Source organism: Aulonocara stuartgranti, assembly GCF_965226115.1.
Source record: "Aulonocara stuartgranti genome assembly, chromosome: 17".
Taxonomy (NCBI): Eukaryota; Metazoa; Chordata; class Actinopteri; order Cichliformes; family Cichlidae; genus Aulonocara; species Aulonocara stuartgranti.
This window is the reverse complement of record NC_138953.1, coordinates 13414019-13441149: the sequence shown is the minus strand read 5'-3', so window position 1 is coordinate 13441149 and position 27131 is coordinate 13414019. Positions and strand designations below refer to the sequence as shown.

General features: G+C 41.9%; 2 protein-coding genes across 2 annotated transcripts in view; one reads left to right on the top strand and one right to left on the bottom strand.

Annotated features, from left to right (window-relative positions):
- Positions 1 to 23534, top strand: part of slc22a23 (solute carrier family 22 member 23) — a 28221-nt gene extending 4687 nt beyond the window's left edge. The window contains exons 3-10 of the mRNA XM_082511907.1: positions 219 to 373; positions 15980 to 16166; positions 16387 to 16514; positions 17810 to 17912; positions 18122 to 18348; positions 18984 to 19016; positions 19188 to 19311; positions 20525 to 23534. Of these exons, the coding sequence (XP_082368033.1) occupies positions 219 to 373; positions 15980 to 16166; positions 16387 to 16514; positions 17810 to 17912; positions 18122 to 18348; positions 18984 to 19016; positions 19188 to 19311; positions 20525 to 20945 (1378 nt within the window). The 3' untranslated portion in view covers positions 20946 to 23534. The remainder of the gene's footprint in view (positions 1 to 218; positions 374 to 15979; positions 16167 to 16386; positions 16515 to 17809; positions 17913 to 18121; positions 18349 to 18983; positions 19017 to 19187; positions 19312 to 20524) is intronic.
- A 106-nt stretch (positions 23535 to 23640) lies between these two features.
- On the bottom strand, positions 23641 to 26432 carry psmg4 (proteasome (prosome, macropain) assembly chaperone 4). The gene is made up of 3 exons (XM_082511908.1): positions 26149 to 26432; positions 25466 to 25541; positions 23641 to 23975 (listed from the first exon to the last, which is right to left on the bottom strand). Exons 1-3 carry the CDS (start codon positions 26314 to 26316, stop codon positions 23854 to 23856), a joined length of 366 nt encoding a protein of 121 aa, XP_082368034.1. The 5' UTR covers positions 26317 to 26432; the 3' UTR covers positions 23641 to 23853.
- Between the last annotated feature and the right edge of the window lie 699 nt (positions 26433 to 27131).

Below are 27131 nucleotides of genomic sequence, written 5' to 3'. Positions count from 1 at the left end.
CAACGGGGGCCATGAGGCCTCAGTTGGGACCTGACCCAGTGACCTCCTAACCCTCCCCCGCCCCTCCAGACCAGGACGTGCTTAGAGTCTGAAGGAAACGATGAATGCAATGTTCTCTTTCTCCGGACTTTACATGAAAAGTTTCTTTCTCAGTTTAACTGGGTTTTTAAGCTCTTTGCTACGTCTTTATCTCCCTGTCTTTCTCTCTTGTTTCTAAGGTTTGGTCGACACCCAGTGTTGATCCTTTCGGTGCTTTTCATGCTGGTGTTTGGTCTGAGTGTTGCCTTCTCTGTAAATGTCACCATGTTCAGCACCTTGCGCTTCTTTGAGGGTTTCTGCTTGGCGGGCCTTGCTCTCTCCCTCTACGTGCTCAGTAAGTACAAGCCTTCACCTTCTCATGCCTGTTTGCTTGGTCTTTTTCTTCTCTCCTTTTTCTGTTCTGTTCTCTTTCCTGGTGTATCCTTTGCTGTGTTTGGCAATGGCAGTAATGCTATTATGAAAGCCTAGAATAATCTGCTAAAGCCGAAATGAATTTGATCATAACTCAGCAACAGTTAAATGTATCGACTGATATCTTGGGTGGAAGTTTAAATACTCCAGCATAATTGATCATTTCTAAACACTCCACCTTGACCTCTTTGGAAAACATCACACAGTCAAGGGAATCATATAACTCAACTTTGATGCTTAGAAAAACTAACTGCACTTAAACTCGCCTACTTAGCTCTCTGAGGTGTAAGTCATCATAGGTAGTAACACTAACCCTGGCCCTGAATCTCTATTAGGAGCTTCCATTAGTGGATCTGGTGGCTGAATCTGAAGTATGATATGCTTTTATTGTTAAAGTTAGCTGCTACAGCACACCATGATACTCTGTTGCTCAATGTTAAAGTGGAATATGTTTTACAGTAAGGTTGTTTTTTCACTCCAAACATATTCTCCTTGTGTCACGTTCTGCAGAAGAGTCAGAGGTTTTTAAAACCGACACCAGATACTTTCAATTTGACCCCTTTGCATTCTTCACCGCTTCGCTCACTCTTTCTCATTGCTCTGTTTGCCCCCTCTTTCTCAGGCCACAATGAGATTAGTCATACATTATGAAGATAAGGCTTTGGGGTGGGTTTTGTCCCTCTCTGCAGGGGTCCTGGATAAATCTCATCTGAACTGCTTTTGAAAACAAACAAGCAAAATAGATTCCCCTGAGCTGTCTGCCAAGAGCCTTGTGAGGAATCAGATTTAATCTGTGATGGATATGAGAATATTTGTTTTTATGGCTTATAAATCCAATATTTGCACGAATATACTGTTCCAATGGGGGATGATCATATTGTAAACATGACCAAAGTTTTAAATAGCGAGATCAGTCCCTATGCTATTAATCCCTGTAAAACAACAGCTCGGGCTTCAGGCTGCTCTAAAATGCTGTTTTCAGGTAGTTTTTTGTACTCTTGGCTCTGCTGTGAGCACAGAAGCCCCTCGCGATCAGGAAACAAAGTGTTAAAGGGAGGGGAAGGGAGCTAAAAGATGAACTGTGTGGCTGCATGAAGGCCCAGTATAAGATGCATTAGGGTTGTTTTGAACTATGAATCATGAGTGAATCAACAAGTCCAAGAATAAAAATGTGTAAATGGAAATGAACATAATAGGTTTCGCTTTGATATTACTGATAACCACTTGGAGTTTGGGTCGTTACAAAGAATATGATATAATAGAAAATGTACGAAAGGCCACAGAATATGATCTCCTCACTCCTTCAGTACTGTACTCGACTGTTAGTATGAGGTGTTTGTGGTGATGTGCTGTGCACTGTGGCCAAATCTCCAATGTGGTCTTGTTTGTCCAAAGGACGTTGTTTCACAAGTTTTGTGGTTTGTTCATCTGCAGCTTTACAAACCTAAGCTATGCTGCCAAGTTCTTGTTCCAGAGAAGAGAAAACATCTGTGTGGTCGCAGAAAATAGGCAGGTGTACAGACCTTCACACGAACCCTTGCACTAACAGTCTGATGACTAAATGTACGTCACTGGGACCCAAGCAGACCCTAGTGGACTCGCAGCCGTGGAAAGTATGATCCCCGCTTTAATACTTGTATTTCCTATGGAAGCAGTAAGGATGTGCTTAGCTTTTTCTCGGGGGCGTCATGTTCGTGGGCTGTCAAATTTTTAAAAATGTCATTTAAACAAAAGACGTTGTTTCCCACCTTGTTCCTAAAAAGTCAGAAGCCTGTTTTTTGTTTCATTATCATTATTGAACTTTTTTCTCACATACATGAATGTCACACAGCATACATTTGATCCTCTGTTTCTATACTTGGCTAATGAATTGCTTCACCCCTTTCGCTGCTGTTTTCACAGTCTGCTTACTAAAGAAAAATGTCTGTAGCGTGGGGCAGTTTTTCTGTGTTTCACTTGTTTGTGTGTTCCAAGCTAACAATGATGGGATAAGTAACTGTTTGTGTGTGGGATTATTTTTGTGTGTGTGTGTGTGAGACAACAGATTGTCTGTATGCACTTTGAAGTGCAACAAAAAAGGTGTTTGTGTGAGGTGTGGATGCATGCAGTAGGAGGAACATTCGGCTCCCCGCCACAGATTGGTGCTCTTTGAAGTGAACTCAGACTATGACAGTGAAAATAGATGCTGGCATCCCATTAACAGTAAAGACTATATACTGTACTTACACCTGACAACAGAACAGTGGAACACAGTTTGCAGTTGTTTTCATTGCAAGCTAAAAACACACACATGCAGGTGGAACTGTTAATAGAAAATTTCTTCATACTCTACTGGTATCACCTTCTGTTGTTTGCCAAGAGAGGTAGAGTAGGACAGAAATAGTGAAGTCAGTCAACGACATATTGTTTTGTTCGTTTGCCTGTAATGGCTACCTTGGATTTAATTTTAAGTGGTCGTTTCCTTTTGTTTCATCTTCGAAGCACCTGGTATTCCCCAGGCAGCTTAATGATGCCGTGACTGTGCTATCTTCTCTGAGATCTAGGAAAGACGTCCTGCAGTGCAAGAGAAACACAGCAAGCCAGGCGATCGGACAAGCTGGGAATCTTTCTAAGTTTGCATCCTATCTTATGTGGAAAGCAGTCAAAGCAAACTGACCAAACTGTCTCCACACAGCTTTCAGGCTGAGCTCCTGCTTTTTTAACAACTTTTATTGCGTAGGATGCTTTAGAAAATGGTTTACTCTCAGTCAACTGCTGACAATTAGAGGCTCAATAAACACGTCCATTTTCCAAGTTTACAAATCATTTCATTTCGTTTTGTTTGAACTTTTCAAAAGCCTAGTTTTAACTCGCTCACTTAAACAGTCATCAGTTATGGCTGCAGACGGAAACTATAACAGCAATTTCTGTGGAGTACCCTGATACTCCCACAGTCCAAAGATATGTTATTCTAACTGGTGATTCTACACTGCCCTTAGCTGTGAATGTGAGTGTGAGTAATTGTGTCTATGTTCACTGCTCACTGATAGGCTGGGGGCAGGTGAAACTAAATGAAGGTCATGTGATTGAACTAACCAGTCAAGAACGCTCCTTTTTGATCATAACCCCCACTATGGCTGGCTATTCTGTAATGTTCAGTATTATTATCCAGCTGCACTGCGCCATAACAGGGGAACCGGGTGCATAAAGGGGCCAGATGTTTACAGCCATCATTGATGTAAACATTCTCAAATTAAAGCTCAGAGGCAATATTTTAATCCCAAAGTCATGTTACATTTCAAACCCAATGAGCTGTAGTAGGGAAGCAAAATAATAGAGTGTCTCAGTGTTCTGAACGTGCTGTTAAAAACAGATGCTGAGGAACAACAGAGGCACATAATTGCAGTGTCTGTTGGACTGCTGAGTTGGAAATAGCATGCAGCAGGAAGAAGAAATGCAAAAATAAGCATGTAGCACGCGTGCTCTGTATTATAGATGATTTTGTCCATGCTGTGGATGCACTGCTCTGTCTGCATTATCGCGTCTAAAAACACTCTTCTCTGCCTGCCTCATCCTCCACCTCCTTTCACCCTCTGCTGCTGTGAATGCAGCGCTGACTTCCAGTTTCTAAATCCAGCAGCTCTCCAGCCCTTTCCATTTCCCCCCTCTTTGCTTACCTCAACTTCCCCATTCACACCATCCTCTTCCTCCTCCCTCTCTCCCTCACCCTTTCACCCCATCATCCTTATTACTACCAGCGCTCACACAATCGCGCGCTCATTTTCTGGAGGCTCATTTAAAATCTCTCATCTTTTAGTTATCTCTCTATAGCACACAGCACATAATAAAATCCACTGAGCTGCCGTGAAGCTTGCCTAATATAAATGTGTTCACGTGCACGTTGTAGTGTGTTGTAGTGTGTTTTTGGTTGTTTCACAATTTCTGCACGGGCTTATTAGTTTGTAATATGGCACCTTCCTCTGAGTTGTCCTCTGGGAACTGCAGGGGATAGCGTTTCCTTTTCCTCGTGCTTTTTTCCTTCTTATTCTGTCTGTTTCAGAAGAGAATGCTGAGCCTCGTCATGAAAACATGGCTGACGATTATGCACGCTTTGGACAAAGTATTTAAAATAGACCTCTGTTCCACATTTTTTTAAACTTTTGAGTTGTGGGCCATGGATTTTATTCAGGAGATGGTTATATTTACATTAGCTGCTATACTTCCAATGAGAAACAGTCTTTTTAAAACCAACAAAATCTAATGAAGCATGTCAACTCACTGCCAGAGAGGCATTCAGTCAGACGCCAGGCACTTTGTTACCTTTGCGTTTTGCACTTTGCTTTTCCTTTTTTCTTACGACTTTTTTCACTTGCTGCTTTACACGCTGAGAACAACACTGACGCCATAACTTGATGTGTCCGCTTTTGTGTAACGAGCCACACCAACACCCTGGCATTAACTGACCTGCTGGGAATAAGAGCCTGCAGTTATGCAGTTACTGCAGTTATGCAGTTACTGATTTGTAAGCCACCCAAAACTGAGAAACTGGGTGTTTGAATCCAAAACCTGGTGGGAGTGGGATCCTTCCTCCAGTTTTGCGTAACATCATGATGTATTTCCATTTGAAATTTGGATTTTCTGGTTAGCAGGTTAACCCACCAAGCATCCAACATCCACAGATGTTAAATTTTGGACTTACAATTCAGACATTATTTTCTTTTTGCTCAAACACTGAAAACAATCCTGGAGACATAGTCTTCTTGAAAAAGTGTACAAAAATATGCTTTTTTACAGCAGTAATTATTGACAAAATTCACTGGTTCATACACCATATGTGAACATGCCATGTAGTTTATAGTTCTCATATAACCCTGAATATATCCAAATATAGAGCACCTTTAGTGCACGTTGATTTTATTTTTTTGTCAAATACAAAACGCACAGTGCGTCATGGTGTGTTGTACTTACATGTACTTTTTTGATATCTCGTATAGCCCAATGGTACTTCAGTACAGTACTGAAAAAAGTATTTTCACCTTGTTTTCAGACTACATTTCCTTGTGTGGGTTTTAGCTCAGTATCAAAGTGCAAATTTTAGCCACAGCTGGCAGGTTTTTTTCAACAAAAGCTTGGCACACTCTGTGTGAACACACTGCACCATTTAACAGCTAAAGAGCCACGTAGTTCCCCAAGGACTCTTTGGACACAGACACAGTTTTAAAATGTATCTACTGGATGTGTAAATAAGCACATGTTCGCTAACAAGCTTACGAGAGTTTTATTTAGTTTAGTTTTATTTCTCATCATTGATTCGCTCTTCGTGTTCTTCCTTTTAACACCTGCTTTATTTCCTGATTAAGTTTGCCTGATGACTCCATTTCACCTTTAATAGATGTAAGTTCTGATTAAACAGCCGTTGTATATCTTGTTTCACATACTGTTCCTTCCTGCATTGCAATTAAGCTTGGAGAAATACATTTTTGTTCAGTAGTACCAATGATGACTGATAGTCAGCTCTATTTATAACTTGTTTACCCTCCCCAAAGTGTCCAAATGTCTATGGCACATTCAAGTAAACATAAGGACTCCAGACTTGATTCAGAATCGACACGAAAGAGTTTCTCTTGTACTGACGAACCTCCGACTTGACTTGAATGTTCTGGTTTGCAGCATACTGCGGCAGAAAAGTGGATTTTATGCTGCAGGAGTCATTTGAAAAGTTTATACAGACACATTTGGTAAGTTTCTTTTTCTCCATAAACTGGGTCAACATGTGAATCAAACATATGAATCCCAGCAGATTCACTGGAGCAACTGTAGAAAGCTGCAGAATTTTTAGTACCATTACTGAATCCTAGAGGGGGATTGGTATTCGCTTCTCAAAAGATTTTCAGTGAATGTAATTTGCATGGGCCCAGAAGAATTAGGCTGCAGTTGCGTTAGAGTAGTGGAACAAGGTTAATGCCTTTGCCTTTTCCTCTCTGTCTCTGCCCCTTGATTTCCTTGTAGGAAATGACAAAGACAAGCACTATACGGTGTATGCAGGTGTGTGCAGTTTTGAGCTCATGGTGAGGACTTCTGCTGACTCAGATGCTGTGCCCTTGTCAAGCTGTCTATGAAGTCACCCCCTTAGGCTGAAACAGATTTGTGTCATGACTGATTAATATTGTTTAGTCTATAAAATGCCACAAAAATGCCTAGCAGGGTTTCAGGAGCCCCATATGGTGTCTACATAGTGCTTGTTTGGTCTGTCCAAATTCCAATTGGTATTTTATTTTAAGTTAAATCCTCACATGCTAACAGCATGACTGTTTTCTGTTTTCTTTTTATTGTTGTAGGGTCTTTACCTTACAGTATAAAAGGCCTTGAGGCAACTGCTATGATTTGGTGCCATATAAACAAAACTGAATTGAAATTCAGGTGGAAGATTGATGGTATGAGCCTCAGCTTCACCAGTCTCGTGTTGAAGTGTCCTTGCACAAGATACTGAACCCTACATTTCCCCCAAAACATTCATTATTGTGAGAGAGACTGTATGTATTAGTTAAAAAGAAATAGAAAGTGCTGAATGAATGTGTGTGTGTGAATAGGTGAACAGTGTTATAAAAGTCACAAATCTTCACACTGGAGAGTAAAAGCTACTTTCAGCTGCTTCTATTCACAAAGGGTTAAAACAGTGGGTAGCTCTGCATGTTTGACTCGGCAAATTCCTTACTGCAGATGTCCTTCCTGACGCAACCCAAAGGGATTTGTGCTTCCTCCCAGGATCGAACTAGGGCTCGTGACGATAGAGACACCTGCAACCATAGTCAGTTGTCTTGTAGGGGCCAGAGCAGGCGACGTTAAGGGAAATTTAAAACTGCTGGCTAAGGGTAAACATAACTTCAATAAATTATAACATTATATTTCACATCGGTAGTAATGACACCGGGTTACGTCAGTTGGAGGTCACTAAAACCAATATTGAATTGTGTGTTACTTTGCCAAAACAATGTTGGACTCTGTAGTTAACTGTAGTCGGTCCCCTCCCCAATTGGACAGGAGTGACATGTTTAGGTGCATGTTCTCCTTTAATTGCTGGCTGTCTGAGTGGTGTCCAAAAAATGATGTGGGCTTTATAAATAATTGGGATGCTTTCTGGAGGAAACCTGGTCAGTTTAGGAGAGACGGCATCCATCCCACTTTGGATGGAGCAGTTCTAATTTCTAGAAATTTGGCCAAATTTATTAAAACACCCAAAACGTGACTATCCAGAGTTGGCACCAGGAAGCAGAATTGCAGTCTTACACGCCTTTCCTCTTACTTCTCGCCTCCTGTTACCCCCCCCCCCAAAATCCCATCCCCACAGAGTCCCCACTGTGTCAGCTCCCAAACAGACAAAAAAGAAACTAAAAACTAACTGTGAATTAATAATTGATAAACAAGTCAATTTACTCTGCCTGTTAGAAACCTGGTTGCAACAGGATGATTATGTTAGTTTAAATTAATCAACAGGCCGAGCAGGTTGGGGGGTGTCCAACCTTCTTTTTATCTAACAAATTCTTGAAGTAGTTCTAAAACAGCTAATTAATCATCTGCAGAGGAATAGACTATTTGAAGAGTTTCAGTCAGGTTTCAGAGCTCATCACAGCACAGAAACAGCTTTAGTGAAAGTTACAAATGATCTCCTTATGGCCTCTGACAGTGGACTCATCTCTGTGGTTGTTCTGCTAGACCTCAGTGCAGCATTCGATACTGTTGACCATAATATTCTATTAGAGTGATTAGAACATGCTGTAGACATTAAAGGTACTGCATCACAGTGGGTTAAATCATATCTATCTAATAGACTCCAATTTGTTAATGTAAACTGAGGGTCCTCTTCACACACCAAGGTTAATTATGGTGTTCCACAGGGTTCAGTGCTAGGACCAATTCTGTTTACATTATATATGCTTCCCTTAGGCAGTATCATCAGAAGGCATAGCATACATTTTCACTGCATGGTCGTCTCATGTCAATTTGTCATGTTTGTTGCGATTCTTAGTGTTCAATTACAACCTAACAAATCCCATCTCTCTCTTGGTTCTATTTCATGCTTAGCACTAATTAGCATCTTAGCTTGCAGTATTGTGAGCGAGCTAGCATACTAACAGTGGCATTTAACTTATAGCAACTCTGTAAGTTAAACAATTAAGAACAGTTAATGAAAGCTTGTTATAATAGTTTTGGGTGTTTGTTTGTTTTTTGGCTCCATTATAGCTTTTTGTTTCAGGAACACAACACTCCCTTTTTCCAAAATTTCAACAATATCTTTTCCCATCACCAGCTGAGCTATAAATCTTCGTCATAATCGCAAACACAGACTGTGGTTCTCACTCTGAGCTCATGCTGTTAGGAAGCTAATTGTCTCTCCATGCTGTTCTCATGCCGGAGGCAAGGTTAGCCAGGGAGCAGCAGACAACATAAAAGTGTGTGTATGTGTGTGTGGTAGTACTATCAACCATTCATCACTGAAAATTAGTTTGACCATTCTATCAGCTTCTTTTTATTCAGACCCTTTTTCTTTCTGTATGACTGTTCACTTTTAGATGCAAAGTATGAGAAGCTGTGGGGGGATTAAAAAAACTGTGGTGGTGCTGGGGGTGGAGGTGCTTTTATGGAGGGTGTGAAAGCTACTTCAACCACACTGATGAGCTAGAGGGAATGGGGGGGGGGGGGGGGGGGGTGCACACAGGAGGGAGGGTGGCAGTGGGCAGTGAGATAATCAGCACAAGGAGAGCCATTCTCCCACTCAGCTGGAACAAAAGGTCCTTGCCAGCATGCCTGTTTGTGTGTGCGTATTGATATCCCAGTAGAGTCAGCAGGATCAGGCTCCTCCCCCAGAGAGTTGGGTAGCATTTTTTTTTTTTTGTGAGGTTACTTTAGGGATACATTGCCTTTGCCAAAGTACAGTTGATTTTCTCTTTTCGATTGTGATTCAGTCTTATTGACTGTGAACAAAGGTAATATTGAGTGACTGCAGCTCAAACTGACTACATGTGCATACTAGCTGAGTAAAAGTGCAATAATAATTTTATATTTCCAGATGATAAAGTTTGGTGTTTAGTGTTGTCTGTAAGTAAAGCAAATTAAGGTTTAACAAACAAAACTTTTTAACCTTACAATAGCGAATTTTTGTATTACGACACATGCGTAGAATACAAAATGCAAAGGGTTTGATTTGACAGGAGAAGATGCAAAGAATAAGATAAGATGGAGTCAGATGATCTGTTTGTTTGTGCTTAGCTAAAGACAAAATTAATATTATAGTAGGTAGCATGTCTAGAACACTGGCATACCCCTAGACTCTAGGGGTATGCTTCTCGCTTCAGGTGCAAGAGGTTCTGGGTTCGAATCCTGGACGAGCCTCCATTTGTGTTGCATCCCCCCCTGACCATGGTGGGGGCTAAGGCAGGGAGGAGACATTAACACAAGACCACCAAAATTAACGAAGACGGACAACAGCTAGGTTAATAGTCAGGCAGGATTTCATTCTGTTGTCATGCCTTGACAACAATGAACTTGACAACAAAAAAAAAAGTGGGGAAGGAGGACCAATCGGTTGAGCCAAATCAAATAAATTAACAAAACAAAAGGAGGTCAACAGCTTCCCTGGGTCTAAATAAAGCAATATGCAAAACAAAAGGCCCGTCTAGCTGCTCGACAAAAAAGTCCAGTCAAAACATACAAAAGTGGCATCAGCCGCATAACCTAGTGTCTGTAACAGTCAAACCTCTGCTGCCAGTGTATAGGGTACCCCAAGCTTACTTGTCCAGCCTCCCACCAACACACTCTGTTTTACGTACACAGAAGCCTACAAACAAGAGTTCCACAAGAGTCAGAAGCTGCCCAGCTGTCCAGGGAGCTGCTCTTTTCTACTGATCCCTGGCAAGCTATTGACCTACTGTGCCCAGGTCAGCCAATAGACGTGTGCCAATTATCTTTGAATTGGCCAATAGGTGGAGGCTTGACACCTGAAAGACAGGAGCAACAGAAAAACAGAGCAACGTACTCTGGCATGTAACAACTCTTTACCATGTTCTCAGATCACTCCAATGTAAATTAATGAAGGAATCAGTCCAGTTTTTACTGCAATCTTGCCAAATAATTTCACATGGATGGTCCTTTTATAGCCAAGCATTTTGCATGATTGCTTAAAGCCAGTTTTTTAAACATGATTTTTTAAAAAGAAATCTAGTCTAATCTAATTAGGTGTATCATGGAAAATGTATATTGTAAATAAAAATCACAATGAAATTAAAGTGAAAATGTGGTAAAAACACACTGGACCTGAACTGTAATACCATCACTGCCGTTCCAATTGTGAATGATCGCACGCGTCTCACGTCCTCGGGAAGTCTGGACTCCCGAATGAACTTTCCAGGTACAAACTAGCATGTAAACAAGTAAAAACTTGCATACTTGGATATTAAGAAACAGTCAAGGAGAAGAAGAAGCTAAAATTTGGACCCACAAATTTTTGTGAGAGTAGTAGTATGTCTTCTACTCTTTTTGGGACTTTTTACCACCACTTCTGGAGAATCTGTAAGCCAAGCCATTGTTTACTGTAGGGAGCAGCTGCTAGCACTGGGCAACAGGAAAGTACTCCTGGAGGAGCGACCCAAGATTCCGAAGGAATTACGACGTTGGAGGAGGGGACGCAGGGCTGGAGTGAAGTACCAGGAAAGAAGGAGACGGTACAAACCAAGCATTCCATCCATTCTCATGGGTAATGTAAGATCTTTACCCAACAAGATGGAAGAGCTAATTGCGCTAACCAGACTGCAGTGGGAGTACAAGCAGAGCAGCCTCCTCCTGTTCACTGAGACATGGCTCAGGGACCACACACCGGACTCTGTCATAACTCTGGATGGCTTTCAACTGGTTAGAGCGGACCGGAATGCAAAGGAGAGTGGTAAGAGGAGAGGTGGTGGACTAGCAATGTATGTCAATGAGAGATGGTGTAACCCGGGGCACATCACTGTGAAGGAACAGAGCTGTACCAAAGACATTGAACTGTTGGCAGTTAGCGTCCGGCCATACCACCTGGCCAGGGAATTTTCACACGTTATTGTGCTGACTGTTTACATCCCACCCTCGGCCGACGCTACAGCAGCCTGTGATTACATTCACTCCACTGTCTCTCAGCTACAGATGGCACATCCGCAGTCCCTCATTATTATTTCTGGGGACTTCAATCATGCCTCACTATCTGTCACTCTCCCAAACTTCTCCCAGTACGTTGACTGCCATACAAGGGACAGCAAAACCCTGGATCTATTGTTTGCCAACACAAAGCAGGCTTACAGTGCATCACCCCTCCCCCCGCTTGGCCACTCAGACCACAACCTGGTCCTTCTCCACCCCACCTACACTCCTATGGTGAAGAGGAACCCCCCCACGAAGAAGGTGATAAGGGTGTGGTCTGAGGAATGCACTGAGGCCTTAAGAGACTGTTTTGAATGCACAGACTGGCAGGAACTCTGCAAGCCTCACGGTGAGGACATCGACGCCCTCACTCACTGCATCACGGACTACATTAATTTCTGTGTTGAGAACACTGTGCCTACCAAGAAGATACAGTGTTTCTCAAACAATAAACCGTGGGTCACAACAGAACTGAAGGCCCTGCTGAACAAGAAGAAGAGTGCTTTCTGGTCGGGAGACAAGGAGGAACTTAAGAAAGTCCAAAAGGATCTTAAATACAAGATCCGAGAAGGCAAGGAGTGCCTCAGGAGGAAGATGGAAAACCAACTCCAACAGAAAAACGTCAGAGAAGTCTGGAGGAACATGAAACAAATCTCCGGACATTTCCAGGACAATGGAGGAGCCACAGTGTCTGCTGGCCGGGGGTGGGCTAAGACTTGAATCTGTTTTTTAACAAATTTGACAATGGCCCACTTATCACCTCTCCCACCCCCCAGGTTCCATTAACCCCCCTCCATTTGCCGCCCCCCCTCCGGGTGCAATGCCATTGTCACCTGAGCTCTCCTCTCACCACAACCCTGCTTCACCCCCTTCACACATCTATCCACAACAAAGCAAGCCCCACCCCCCACTCCAGCCCAGTCTCACATCACATCTACTTCACAGCTGATCAGGTGAGAAATCAGCTCAAGAGGACGAAGGCAAGGAAGGCAGCAGGTCCGGATGGAATCTGCTCCAGACTGCTCACGGACTGTGCAGAGCAGCTCTGTCAGGTGGCCCTGTACATCTTCAACCTGAGCCTGAGCCTGGAGAGGGTTCCTGAACTGTGGAAGACTTCCTGTGTGGTTCCGGTGCCAAAAATCGCACACCCCAGGGAGCCCAACCACTTCAGGCCTGTTGCCTTGACTTCTCATCTGATGAAGACCATGGAAAGGCTCATCATGCACCACCTTCAGCCACTGCTGGGCTCAGAGATGGACCCCCTGCAGTTCGCCTACTGTTCTGGAATTGGGGTGGATGATGCTGTCATCTACCTGGTACACCGATCCCTCTCTCACTTAGAGCAGGCGGGGAGCACTGTGAGGATCATGTGTTTTGACTTCTCCAGTACTTTCAACACCATCCAACCTGCACTACTGAGAGGGAAGCTGGAGGGAGCCGGAGTAGGCAAACAGCTGACTGCATGGGCCATCGACTACCTTACCAACAGACCACAGTATGTGAGGCTCCATGACTGTGTCCGAGGTGGTAATCTGCAGCATGGGGGCACCACAGGGCACGGTTCTCTCACCTTTCCTGTTCAGCCTTTACACTTCAGACTTCTGTTATAATTCGGACGATTGCCATATACAGAAGTTCTCAGATGATACAGCCATCATTGGATGCGTATCAGACGGGAATGATCGGGAATACAGGGGGGTCATCAGTGACTTTGTTGGCTGGTGTGAGACCAACGTACTCCAAATCAACGTCGGCAAGACAAAGGAGATGATCATAGACTTCAGGAGGAAGTCACCCCCTACAACACCGGTGAACATCCAAGGGAAAGACATTGAGATAGTGGACTCTTATAAATACCTGGGTGTTCACCTCAACAATAAACTGGACTGGACTACAAATACAGACGTCCTGTATAAGAAGGGCCAGAGTCGACTCCACCTGCTGAGGAGACTGAGGTCCTTCGGAGTCTGCAGGACTCTGTTAACGACATTCTATGACACTGTGGTAGCATCTGCCCTTTTCTATGCAGTGGCCTGCTGGGGGAGTGGATGCACGGACAGGGACAGGAGCAGGATTGACAAACTGGTGCAGAGGTCTAGCTCCGTGCTGGGATGTCCCCTGGAGTCTGTAGAGGTGGTTGGTGAGGGGAGGATGTTAGTAAAGCTGACATCCATCATGAACAACCCACATCACCCACTGCATGAGTATGTGAGTGGGCTGAGCAGCTCCTTTAGTCAGAGACTGAAACACCCTCGCTGCAGGAAGGAGCGCTTTCGCAGATCATTCATCCCAACAGCAGTTAGTCTCTATAACTCCTCAATCACGATGTCATAAGTCACTGGACACTGTGAACATCCACGGTCACCACTTCATGCATAATGGACCTTCCATGACCTTCCAAGCTATATAGTTTATGTCTTCCATATTTCCAACTATATCCATAATCACATACTGTGTATGCTACCATTGTATATAGTGTATTATCTTACTTTTTTCATTGATTGTACTTATTTGTATTTTTGTATTTCCTTCATATATCTGTACCTGAGCTGAGGCGATGCAAAAATTTCCCCGCTGTGGGATCAATAAAGTCTTGTCTTATCTTATCTTATCTTATCTTATCTTATCTTATCTTATCTTATCTTATCTTATCTTATCTTAATACATATTAGACACATTTAGCACTGATGGCTTGACATGGGTTAAGGCAAATGCTTAAAGCTGAAGTTGCATTCACTGTTGTTTTGGGTAATGAGTTATCGTACAGTATACATATCCTGCTGAAACAAAGCTTGTTTATTTAAAGTCAGCGACTTGTATTTTTAGCTGCATCATCCTTGTCATTTGGTCTTGTTTCCTACGAAGTGCACAGAGCTTAACTGAAGCTTAATAATGGCCACCTGTTGCTGCCTTATACAGGGTTGAGTTTTCTGGGATAAACAATGCTAAATTGCTCAGCAGGGTGGATATAAAAAGCAGAGTTGGGTGATTTTCTCAGTCTGTTTGTCACCATTAGCGACCTCTTTCACATTAGACTCAGTCGTTCGATCTGCTGTTGAGTAAATTATTGATTTGTGCAGTTTTAATTGTACAGACTGACCGAGATCTGGGAACAGCGTGTGGTTACTAAACACACAGGACAAGAAACCGATATGAAAATAAAGCCGATCAGCAGAAGTGTAACTAAGCATCCATCACATTCACATCCTGGGTCAACTCTGGCTCGTGGTCTGACTTCTCAGTTTCTTTTTGTGATTTGAGATAAAGTTATTATTTATTTATTTATTTTACATTGGAAACATTTGGATTTGATAATTTACATTTAATGCTATATTTTTAGACCGCTATGTTAAAAAATAGTGAAAAGCTGTATACTGCTCCCATCACTGGGCCAGAGACAGACTCACACTGTCTTTTTGGCTAGAAAAAGTAGAAGCAGAAGGCCAGGTTAAGGATTATGGGTCAGTGCAGTTTCCTTCATCTGTTTTGGACCTTGTGTGGGAAGATTTTTGACTCAGGTCTAAGGAAGAAAAACAGTTCAAGGGAATTTCAGTAATACCTTTAACCTCTAGCTGAATCATTTTCCTTTCATTCTTTTATCTGAAAATCTTAGTCATCTTTCCATCCCGCCTCCTTCTTCCTCATTGTGTTTTTCTCTGTATTTCCTCCTCTCTCTCTCTCACTCTCTCACTCTCTCACACACACCAGTCTTTATTATCATTCCTCTGGTGATTCCACTGATGAATGGAGGGACTTTTGGAGGGTTAGGTAATTTGTATTCAGTCCCTACTCTACTTTCTTTACTCTGTCAACCCCCCAGCCCAGCTTCCTCTCTCTGCCTCACAATAACAAGTGACAGTACAGGTTAGTGAGTATAGTGAGTATGCCCCCCTTCCTCCCTTCTCATCCACCAACAATGGTCACCTTCAAAAGGCCCTTGCCATATGGGCCAGGCCATCTGGACTGTGCCATGTTACAGGCAGTAAGGGAAAGGATAGGAGCCCAGTCACGTGGGAAGGACTTAAAGGACGGTTCCAGCGAAAAGCTCACCGAGCAGCTGAACTCACTCACACGCTTCCACATGCAGTCCATCCTAACTTAATGAAGAGGCCTGGTGTTAAACTAGTGCGCTCTCAGGGGAAGGATCAGCAATAAGTGTTCAATAATTCATGACAGGAAATTCAGTGCCTACCTCACCATTAAACAAACACATGCTCTTTCAGGCCATTAAGACAGCTGCAAGTTTATAATGGTAATCACATCCAAACACACAGAGCGCATACATAATTTATTCGCCTATCGTGGCGCACTGACACCAAAGGAAGCCATGTTTTCTGTAAAATGAAGTCTTTTTGTTCTCGTGCTTGTCTTTTTATTTTAGGGATCGAGCTGTGTTTGCCAGGTTGGCGTTTCTCCATGACTATGGTGGCCAGTTTTCTTATGGTGGGCGGGCAGCTATTGATGCCAGGGGTGGCCGCTCTGTGTCGCCATTGGCCAAACCGGGATGACTGGCAGGTCCTGCAGATCGTCATAATCAGTCCTTTCGTACTGATGCTGCCATACGTCTGGTGAGTCCCGCCCTCTGAAGAAAATCCACAGCTCTGAGCCAGGCGATGGCTTGTACAGTACACACGGCACCACACAAGCTCGCTCCGATTTTACAAACAATAGTCTCTTTCTCCTCTTGTTTTCTTCTGCCCTCACTTGTTTCTTTCTTGCGTTTACAAATCTTCTGCTCATCCTTTGTCTGCTTCTCCTCGCCATCCCCCTCTTTCACTCCCTCTACAGGATTTTTCCCGAATCCCTGCGCTGGTTGCTGGCCACCCAGCATTACCGGCGGTCCAAAGCCATGATGCTGCAGATCGCCAGGAAGAACCAAGTCGACATGACAACTGAGCCAAGCGGAGTTCTTACAGGTGAGGATGAATTCAAGAGGGAGCGAGAAGATGAAAGATCCCACAACCACTGGGCCACGAATTCTATTCTTTCTGTTGGTTTCCTTCAATTCTCTTCACTTTGCAATGTATTTAAATTGTCTGCAGTATGTTACATTACAGCTGCTGCTCGGTGTGATGAAATGAGCAAGCAAAGACACTGACATGCATATAAAACTGCTCAGACCATTGATATGATGAAATGCAAACGCAATAAGGTAAAGATCCATAGTCCTTTAGGTTGTTAATGATTTTTTATTATAATATACACAAAGTCTGACTTCCAAATAGTGCTGAGAGCATGTGCACTGTCAGTTAACAACAACATTGTTATCCTGTAAATCTCAGTTGAGTACGAAGCACCTGGGGTCTCATTTAAAAAGAATGTGTAGGATCCATACTATACCTGAGCAGAGAAGCTGAGATGGTGTGGACAAAAAATAGCAATAATAATTATAGAGCATGCCTATGCTCACCAGCTCAGAAGCTTCCCTTTATAAATCACGGTCAGTATAGAAATGTGTGCACTTCAATCAGTCTTCTACCCTTCCCTCAAAAAGCTGTTTTGCTGTGGTGAACTTGGCCCACTTTATAATAACTTGTGATGATATTTAGTGTAATGGATGTATGATGAAAAATATGATGTTGAGTTGGAGAAATATTTGATTCTGCTCATCTCAGTGCTGCCGTGGGTTACTGGCATTTCAATATTTATGATAAAGTAGATCCATAAGTACTACATTATAGGAAATCATACTTAACGTATGAGGTGAAGTATTATGTATTGGTTTTTACATCATGCCTTTAATTTAGCACCTCACAATGTGCATTGCTAATTTCTGTCTGTCTCCAAAATGTTCATAAGTGTGGGTCGGACTCTCTGTACCAGTGTGCACGTCAAGATTGCCTTTGAAAACTCCCAACTTGTGCGTGGGAAGTTGCACAGGCCTTTTTCAGACTTCATTTTCGGCGTGCGCCATGTTTATAAATGAGATCCCTGGCTATTAATTGTCTTGCGACAGATTTAACGTGTCTCACCTTTCTCTGCCACGACACTTCTTGTTCCCCCGAGATGGTGTTTGATTCATTGTCGCTGCTTCTCCCAGTAGCCAAGCAGTCAGAGGGATGATGAGAGTGGGCACAGTGATGTCCTACATCTATCTAAAGCTCCCCCAAAGCTCTTTAGCTTCTCCGTGCTAGAGATCCCTTATGGCCGGGTGCTCATTACCACCTGAAAGGGAAAGGTCTCAAGGTGTGCGTTTCATGTTTCCTACCAGAGCTGGAGCAGGAGCTGCACAAGAAACCCCAGAGGAGCTGCATTGTCAAGATGATGAGCACCAGGAACCTGTGGAAAAACATTGTGGTGCTGTGTGTCAACTCGTAAGTGTGTTGCGTTTGTGGTCCCGGCTTGTACAGTTCCTTTGCTAATAACAGCCAACATCCGTTGTGTTGAGAGCATGAATTACACATGAGCTGGTCTCCAGAGAATGAAGACATACTCAAACCTCACGTGCCCTGTGGCGGACGCATGTTTTAGGTGGCACCTCATTGGCCAATCTCTTATTCTGTGGTTTTGTCTTGATGTACAGTCTGACAGGTTATGGAATTCACCACTGCTTCGCTCGCAGTATGATGGACCCCGAGGCTCAGCCCACGGCTTTGTGCCATGCTGACTATTACACCATGGCGGGCATCGCCGTGGCAACCTGTCTAGCACTATGCCCTGCGGTCGGGCTGATGGGTCGGCGTGGAGGGCTGCTCACATTCATGATCATAACAGCCCTGGCATCACTGCTGCAGCTGGGTTTGCTTAACTGTAAGTAATAAAAAAATGCACAAGTAGACCATTCAAATCAACTTTATTTATATAGCTCCAAACCACAATCACCTTTGTTACACAATCACATTTTGTTACATAGATGCACTGTAATGCATCTACGGCCATGTTTTTTGGGGGGAGACCACTACCATCATGACAGAAGGGTTTTATCACAGGATAAAAGTGATTACTTAGAATTTTTTTTATAGCTACTAAAGTTACTGTAAAGTTTGACTCAAACGAAACTTTGGTGTGAAGGTCTAAAATACAACTAACTTTGTACAGACACCATGACTGTAATGTTATACTATCCTGTTGCCTTCAAAGTAAAACTATATTTCAAATAAGTAGCAAGCTATTAGCTAGGCATGCTAACTTTAGCCTCTCTTCTCAAAACTAATAGAAACATTGTTAATCCAGTCTTTACACTTTTCACCTCTTGTTTTTACTGGTGAAAATACCATGAATATATCCTTGAAACTTTTTGGAGCATGTAGTCATTATTTCAGGCTTCAGTGGTAAACTGTTCTCCTGAAGGCTTTTATTCTGCTTGTTTTGAGTCAGTGCTGTGCTGCTCTTCGTGCTTACTAAGGACATCTCTCTTTTCTCCAATGCTCACTAATGGAATCCAGTGATTGGGAAGTACAGCCTTCGCCATGACACAGGTACATTTGCAGTTACGAGATTTATCATCTAAAACAATTAAAATGATAAACCTTTCCACTGGTTTGAGGAAAACTTAGTGATACACAGTAAACAATGTCATTTATGTCCCTGGAATCATGTTACATTTGTTGTTGCTGATTTTTATTGCTTGTTTCCTCTCTTTTGAACAGTTTTGCGAGACACTCTTAACAGGAAATTCTCTGTGGCCTTCTCCATAATTGGGATGTTCTCTTCTCATGCTGTCAGCACACTCAGCATTTTCTTTTGTGCTGAAATCACTCCTACTGTCATCAGGTGAGCCTGCATAGTCATAAACACAACATACATCTTATGAAAGCAAACAGTCTTATTACTTTAAAAAATATATCGTCTATTATGACAGTGTCTGCACACAGCTTTCTGTTCTCAAATTGCATATTTGCTCCCTCTTGTGGTGTGTTTATGACTGACAAGTGTTTGGAAAGAAAAATGTGTGCCACATTATTGATTACAATGGCTCCACAGAAAACTGGTGAAAACGTGGCTTTATGGAAAAAGGGCTGTAAGAGGTTATGAAGGAGGTTCAGAGCAACAGATCTGACCAGATGCTGAGTGAAGACCGTTGTCAGCTTAAGAAAGTGATAAAAGTGGCTGAATAAAGCCTGCCATTTTAATACTCTTAAGTGGGATGTATCCTGCCCACTTTCAGCTCTGTACTCCTAATACATTAGCACCGTATGATTCACCAGTCAGAAAATCCACAAATATCCTATATTAGGCTTTGGTGCAACCTCTTCATCTGAAAGAAAAAAGCCATTTGAGCTCATTTCCTTTTCACTCCAGCCTCCAATTGTTCTGATTGGCTTTCCCTTACAAACAGAAGGTCCAAACAGCAGGTGGGTGGGGCTTCTATGCTCACAACTAGAGCTGTTTTTATGACATGACTAGGTGATGTGTTCTACTTTTGCAAATATAATACAGAGACAAAAATAGGAAAAAAAAAGGGGTATGTATGTAGGCTGATCTCATTATTTGCATTGTGGTGACTGTGGCTCGAGTAGTAGACTGGGTCATCTACCAATTAGAAAGTCGTGGATCAATCTGTGACTCCTTACATCAGGGTTGGGGAACTCCAGGCCTGAAGGGCTGGCGTCATGCAGGTTTTAGATATCACACTGGGTCAGCACACTTGAATCAAATGATTCGTTCATTACCAGGCCTTTGGAGACCTTCGAAACATGTTAAGGAAGTAATTTAGGTAATTTAGGAGGTTAGAAAGCCTTTAGGCATAGTTAAAAAAGTGCTGCATGAGACAAGCTAAGTGAGGCCTGTAGTAGAAAGCTACTTTATAAGAAGCAGTCCATTTAAAGTTATTTGACCATGTTTATATCTCAAAAAATAAGAAGTCAACTTTTAATGATGTCCCAATCCTGTTGTATGAAGAATGCTTCTAGAATGCTGCTGTTTTTAGTGTAAGGTGCATCAGAACACCTTGGAAATAAATCAGCTCTGACCTCTTTTTCTGCAGGGGTGGAGGACTGGGCTTGGTCCTGGCTAGCGCTGGCTTTGGCATGCTCACTGCACCCATCATGGAGCTCCACAACCAGAAGGGCTACTTCCTGCATCATGTGATCTTTGCCTGCTGCACCCTGCTGTGCATCATCTGCCTCCTGCTGCTGCCTGAGCCACGGGGACAGCCACTGCCGGAGAGCCTGGCTGATGGAGAGACCTTTACCCGTCAGACCCTGCTCCATCCGGGAGAGCAGCACCTCCTTCTCGCCAAGAGTGATAGGGACTACTCCCGTGTTCAGGACACACCATTACATCTCTCAGCCACTGGGGGCGCTACAGTGGCAGCAGCCACCGCTCTGGCAGCGGTACCTGCCTCATACGCCCTTGCAACTGGTGGGGAGGTGATCGGGAATCATGCCATAGCCAATGGAGTGTGAGCAGCTTTGCAAGTTGTCTTCTGTGCTAATAACTGCTCCAAGCACTAACCTGAGCAAGCGATGACTGAACTTCCTGTACTTTAAGGGAAACTAATTGTTCATATGAACTCTTTTTATGTTGAGGATTCAGATGATGATGATAGTAAATTTGTGTCATTTGTAGTGACTATGATTCCTTCAGGAGTTGCCAAAAATATATTGTATTGAAGTCAGTGTATGTCAGATAATATGAGCGTCTTCAGTGGTGTTGGTGATTTTCTTGAGCCACCTTCTGCTCGAGGGTACAAGCAGACACAAGTGGAGAGACAAAGTACAGCAGAATAACTTTCAATAACGTGTGCTCTGAGTTTACTGTCTGTAGTTTTGACTCGTTGAAACTGGATTTCACTACATCTTAGATCTCTTTGTAGGTAGGTTATTTTGCACTAAATGTCAGAGACACAATCAAGTGTTTGTGATTTGCAGCCAACACATTGGAGATCCAGGGATTGGCTAAAGCCACTAACTTTTTGCATGAAAAGGGCACAAATGTTTTTTGTTTTGTTCTGTAGCATTGGTTAATACAATCTGTGACTCACTGTGCAATTCCCCAGCATTTATCAAGTAATTCTCAATTGACAGTGTAATTTTCAGTACCTTACAATACTTACCAACAGGTACAGTAAAACATAGTTTTACTGTACCCAGTTTTAAAGGAAAAAACTGAACAGGCTGTGGGGTGGTTAGCACTGTTGCCTCACAGCAAGAAGTATCTAGGCTCAAATCCAGTCTGGGACCTTTCTGACTGGAATTTGCATGCTCTCTTTGGGAACTCTTCCCACAACCTAAAGACATACACACATAGGGTTAGGTTAATCAGCGAATTTAAATCGGCTCTAGGTGTGAATGGTTGTCTGGTGGCTGCTCCAGTCTGCATGCCGAAGTATCCTTGGGCAAGATACTGAAGCCCAAGTTGCTCCTAACATGGAAAAATGTTTGATAGAAAGCACTTAGATCTAGAGAAAAAGTCCCTGTGTGAATATGAAAGAGTGATGTTCTCAAGTAGGGAAGCCCTATTTTAGAACCAGTCTATTTACCATTTACTCTTTGTGTTAGTCCTGTGATAAACTGGTGACCTGTCAAGGGTGTGCCCTGCATCTTGCCCTATGACAGCTGGGACAGCCCCCTCTGTAACCTCTTTGTATCCACTCTGTAAGTGGATACAAAGACGGCTGAATTACACTGTAGTTATTTTTAGGTATTTGTTGTGTCAGAAGTGGAGGCCAGCATACTGTATCTCATAGCCTATACCCACAATAATACTACATTATCAAAAAATAAGTGGATGTTAGGCTACTCTTTAATATACCTCATACCCAGTGTAATACTAGGTATTACACGCTTGGCCTTTAGTCTAAACCCAATTGTCATTTCAAAAAGACAAAATTTCGACCTTACTGCTAAAACACTTGAAAGGTACTCAAAGATTAAAATGCTCAACGTACAATTTGTTTCTCATTTCCTTTAAACTTCCTTAATCTACTGTAACAACATTTTACAGAACCAGCGAGTATTTGTAGGCAACATTGAAGCTATTGCCCGGTTTGCAAGAGACTACCAAGGTGCCAGGAACTGCACCTATAAAAGAAAGAGAACTCATATTGACCCCTCCTTTAATGATGCCCATTCCCGAACCAGTTCCAAGGACTTACACACAAACACACAAAAAATCCACTTTGAATTCACTAAATAATACATGGTAAATGTTGGGAAACCAGACAATAAGTTGCGGGCTGTATTGTGAACTGCTACAAGTACTCCCTCATTTGTGGTCTCTTTATATGAAGTCCAATGTGGCACTTTATCCTCAGCTGAGAGGTCAGTGTGGACACTGATTTTTAAAGAAGCGTTACTACTGCTGATGCTGGCGTATGATGGTTGTTGGAAGACGAACAGCCGGAGACCTTTCTTGCAGACCATATGTGTAGCCTACAGAGACTTTGTGCATAATGTTAAACAAATCTGAGAGCTGAACGGACATGAGCGTGACCTGCTAGTGCACTACTGTATGTCTTATGATGCACCTCAGCAATTTAAATGGCTTTATCGCTCTGTTCTGTTAACAAAACAGAGAAGATACGATGTAATGAAAGAAAAAAAACTGTATTTATTTTTTGTCATGCTGCCAAGGGAAAGTTTTGTTGCTTGAAATACCTCCTTAATTAGCAAACATTTCCAAACTCACTCCTCGTTCTCTGTACTGTGCTAATACTGTAATCCTGTTCCTAGAGTGTGTAACTTTAGACAGAAAGCACAATATTTTACAGTTTTTTGACATGTGTGAAGATTAGAATAGAGCAGCATAGTCTGCATAGACCTGGTTTAGTTGTGATTGGTGTACATTATACACTTTATTATATAGGTATCCCTTAGGACTGCATAAAAATCTAAGGTATGTATACATGTGCCATTCATTTATAAAATATGGAACATAACCTTACTTTTATAGACTGTGAAGCACACTGAATAGACAAACCATCCCATCAAGCATTTTTGTGCAGATACACCAGAACCCGAGAATCCTCCATTTTTATAGTCATATTTAGTACACAGCACATATTTTAGACATTCAGTATGGTTTGGTAGTTTGTATGTTTTCAACAGTAAAAAAAAATACTCTAAGAAAACTGAAGGAAAAAAACTCAACCACTAATGCTGTTTTCTAAGTGTTATTTTTTTAATATGGATTTGTAAAAACAAACAAACAAACAGACAAAGCCACAGGCCTATAGTACATGTTTTGATAATAAACTACTTAATTTATTGTCAATAAAAAAACACTTGATGTGGCCGTTTGTCCTGATTATTGCATTTGAGTATGACTCCAGTACTACACTGCTGCCCTCCTCCTACAAAGGGTCACATGTGCTCAAAAATGCTCAGCGTGCAGCTCCAGCTCCTTTTTGATCCTGTTCTCCACCAAGAGACTGAGGCTGGAATCTGTCATTGGAAGACTGTAACTGACAAATACTTGTTTTTTGGTCTTCTTTGCTGAAATATGGAGAGACACAACATTAGTTAACTTTGTGTTCACACAAAACATGAAATGGTAAAAATAAATTAAGGTCAGCAGTGGCCCAACTCTAATGTCTATAGAGACTTATAAACTTAGCACATAGCTGCAAAGACCACGAGGACTTAATCATCAGTTGCAGACAATCCTGTTATTGTTCTCCGAGGTCTGGTTACAGTTTGCCTGAACAACATGTGTACTGAGTCTGAATAGTCACAAAATTGTTTTCGGGAATCCCGACTTCTGGTCAGTTAGATATGAAACTATAACACGCCTATAAGGACTGTCCCACTGTCACAAGGACTCCCTGGCAGACAATTTGAGCTCTTTATGCACATATTTTATAGTTCTGCATTCCTGCAGACTTTACAAGCATGCCTCAGCCAGTCAATTCCTTAATTTCATTGGCTGTGGGTGAGAAAAAAAAATCCCATGTTTCCTGTTTAGTTGTCAAGGCAACATTATGTGGTAAAGACACCATAGATGAGTAGTCATCTCTGTAGACTTTGCATTAGGCATGTGTACAGACAAAGTTGTTGTATTGTATAATAGAGTCTCCACAGACAAATCTACCCAGGCATGAGCTGGCAGGTAAAAAGACGTCCACATTCAGCCTCACAATTGCCCTCTGCATCACCCTGCACATTTTCAGGAATAGATACTACAACATTAGTTAGCATACCAGGTTCTCATTGTGTAGGTACACTGCTAATGAGTCAACACTCAGTTGACACTGAGTCAACAGTCAACCAGCAGTCCTTTGTTCACACTGGTAGTTACCAGTCACCTCAAAACTGAAATAGGTTAGTTGCCTCCTACTCACTTCACATTGTCAATGTTTCACCTGTTGCAAGCTGCTGAGTTCCAGTGATATTACGTAGTGTCTTCCAGTGCGGACGTCATTTTACAGTGGACACTGAGATTAGCTAAGTGTTTTCACAAAACAAAGATAAATGGCTATTCTTTGCTGCTGTGTTTTGAACCAAGTTAAATGTAGTGTTTTATTTAACACTCCGCAGCATATCAGAGGTGTGAAACACTTCTCCAAGCCAGCTGTAATTAAGTTTGACGATAGAATTTGTGGAGATTTGAGACTTGCCTTGCTTCTGTAACTAAATGCAATATCACTTTTGATTTCAAACCTATCGTTTCACGGTTACACTAGTTATTGTACTAACACACACTCTGAATACTCCATACACAGATACGCTACTTTGAAGCATCACTCTACTCAAGTTTCAATTCTCCCTGTTGACCCTCAGGAAGGAAGGTCAAGTAGACACCAAAAACACATGCAAGAAAAAGGCGTGCCATTGACTCTGGGTTCAAAATTATATCAATGGTACAATTCTAAATATAATAGAAATCCACAATTAAGAACCACATGCAACTTAAATGAGCATTTTAAGACTTTGCTGTAGCTATCTCCTACATACAACACATATTGCAAACTAGTGTTAAACATTACCTAATCTTTGTGCCAAAGAATTTGGTGCTGTGTTGGATGGGTCCCCCATAACTAATGTAGATAACGGCATTGAATCCTGCAGACAAAAGCATATAAGCAGTTAGCTTCCCTTTCCAAATCAACATGTAAGTGACTTAATACCTGTTTATAGGCCTAGGCAATTTCTTTTACAACTCAGGGAAACAGAGAAACACTTCTAATCTTCAGAAGACTCGCTTTCTCACTCAGACACACACACACATATATATATATATATATATATATATATATATATATATATATATATATATATATATGTATGTATGTATGTATGTATGTATGTATGTATGTATGTATGTATGTATGTATGTGTGTGTGTGTGTGTGTGTGTGTACGTACGTATACAAACACCGCCAAATTAATTAAAAAAAAATCACAATTTTTTTATACATACATTTAGGAAAAGACCCAGCAAAATAAGATTTTTTTAAATTATGCTGTTTTACAATATTCATATTTTATTAATTTTTAACGTTTATATTCTTTATGAAAAACTTTGAAAATCTTCCTAAAAAAACTGAAGACCTGCGCTTTTAAATTCCAAGTTTCTTATTCTTCACCCGACGAATATACCCAATATTCTTTATTTCTGGAAAACAGCTAATCAGTACTTGGTGAATGAAGGTGTGCTGTGCGGTACTTACATATTTGCTGCTCATAGACACTGCTAAGTTGGACAGAACCGGAGCCGAACCGACCCAAAGGAAAAACCCGCCGCTGAGCTTCATGACGTGAAAGTGTACCACCTGCTCCAGAATCTTTTCAGAGAAATTGTGAACGGAAATTCCCTCAAATTCTGCACCGTTCTGCATTTTGCCAATTTTGTTTCACTCTTTATTGGATGAACATCTAAAGGCCGCGTTAGCTTAACTATAAACAGCATGGAATACTTCCTGGTTTAGCAAAAAAGGCAGGCCAAAGCAATCGATCATCGATGCTCTAGAGTGAGAATCCAGCACAACCGATCTTGGTGCCGCACTAGATCCCTATTACACATTCAGTGTGAATTAAGACACATATATTAGCTTTTAATGACACTTTCTTACAGTGGCACCCTCTATGAAATAGCAGAGACTTTATAAGAGTTTTATTGGTAAATATTTTATTCTTGTGGCCAAAACGTTTTCTTGTACCGGACTGTAAAAATCTTTATTTTGCTGTGAGCTTATAAGCATTTTAACACTGGGGCCTCAGGGATTTTACCACTGAAGTCTTGCTTCAGCCCTTGAAGGTGATGCTTTGAGCTTTCCTTGTCAAATAAATGTACAATATTTAAAGATGGTAGTAATGTTTCTCCTCTTCAAATAAAGCCTTTGACCTGCTGAGCCCTTGACACATTTTTAGTAAACTTTGCTTCAGAGCATCCTGTTAAAGACAGTTGTCACAATTACATCCACGCTCTTTGGTTCTGTCCACCAGTGCAAAAGTTTTGGCGCGAGATATGTGAAGACTTATCAAAGTGTCTGAAATGTAACATTCCAACTTCCCCCTTAGTGTGTTTGTTGGGCAGCTTAGATAATGTCACTTCAGAAAAGAATATAGCCCATATGATTTTCACTGCCCTATGCATAGCCAAGAAAACAGTCCTCATGAACTGGAAAAATAAAAATAATCTTAATTCTAACCA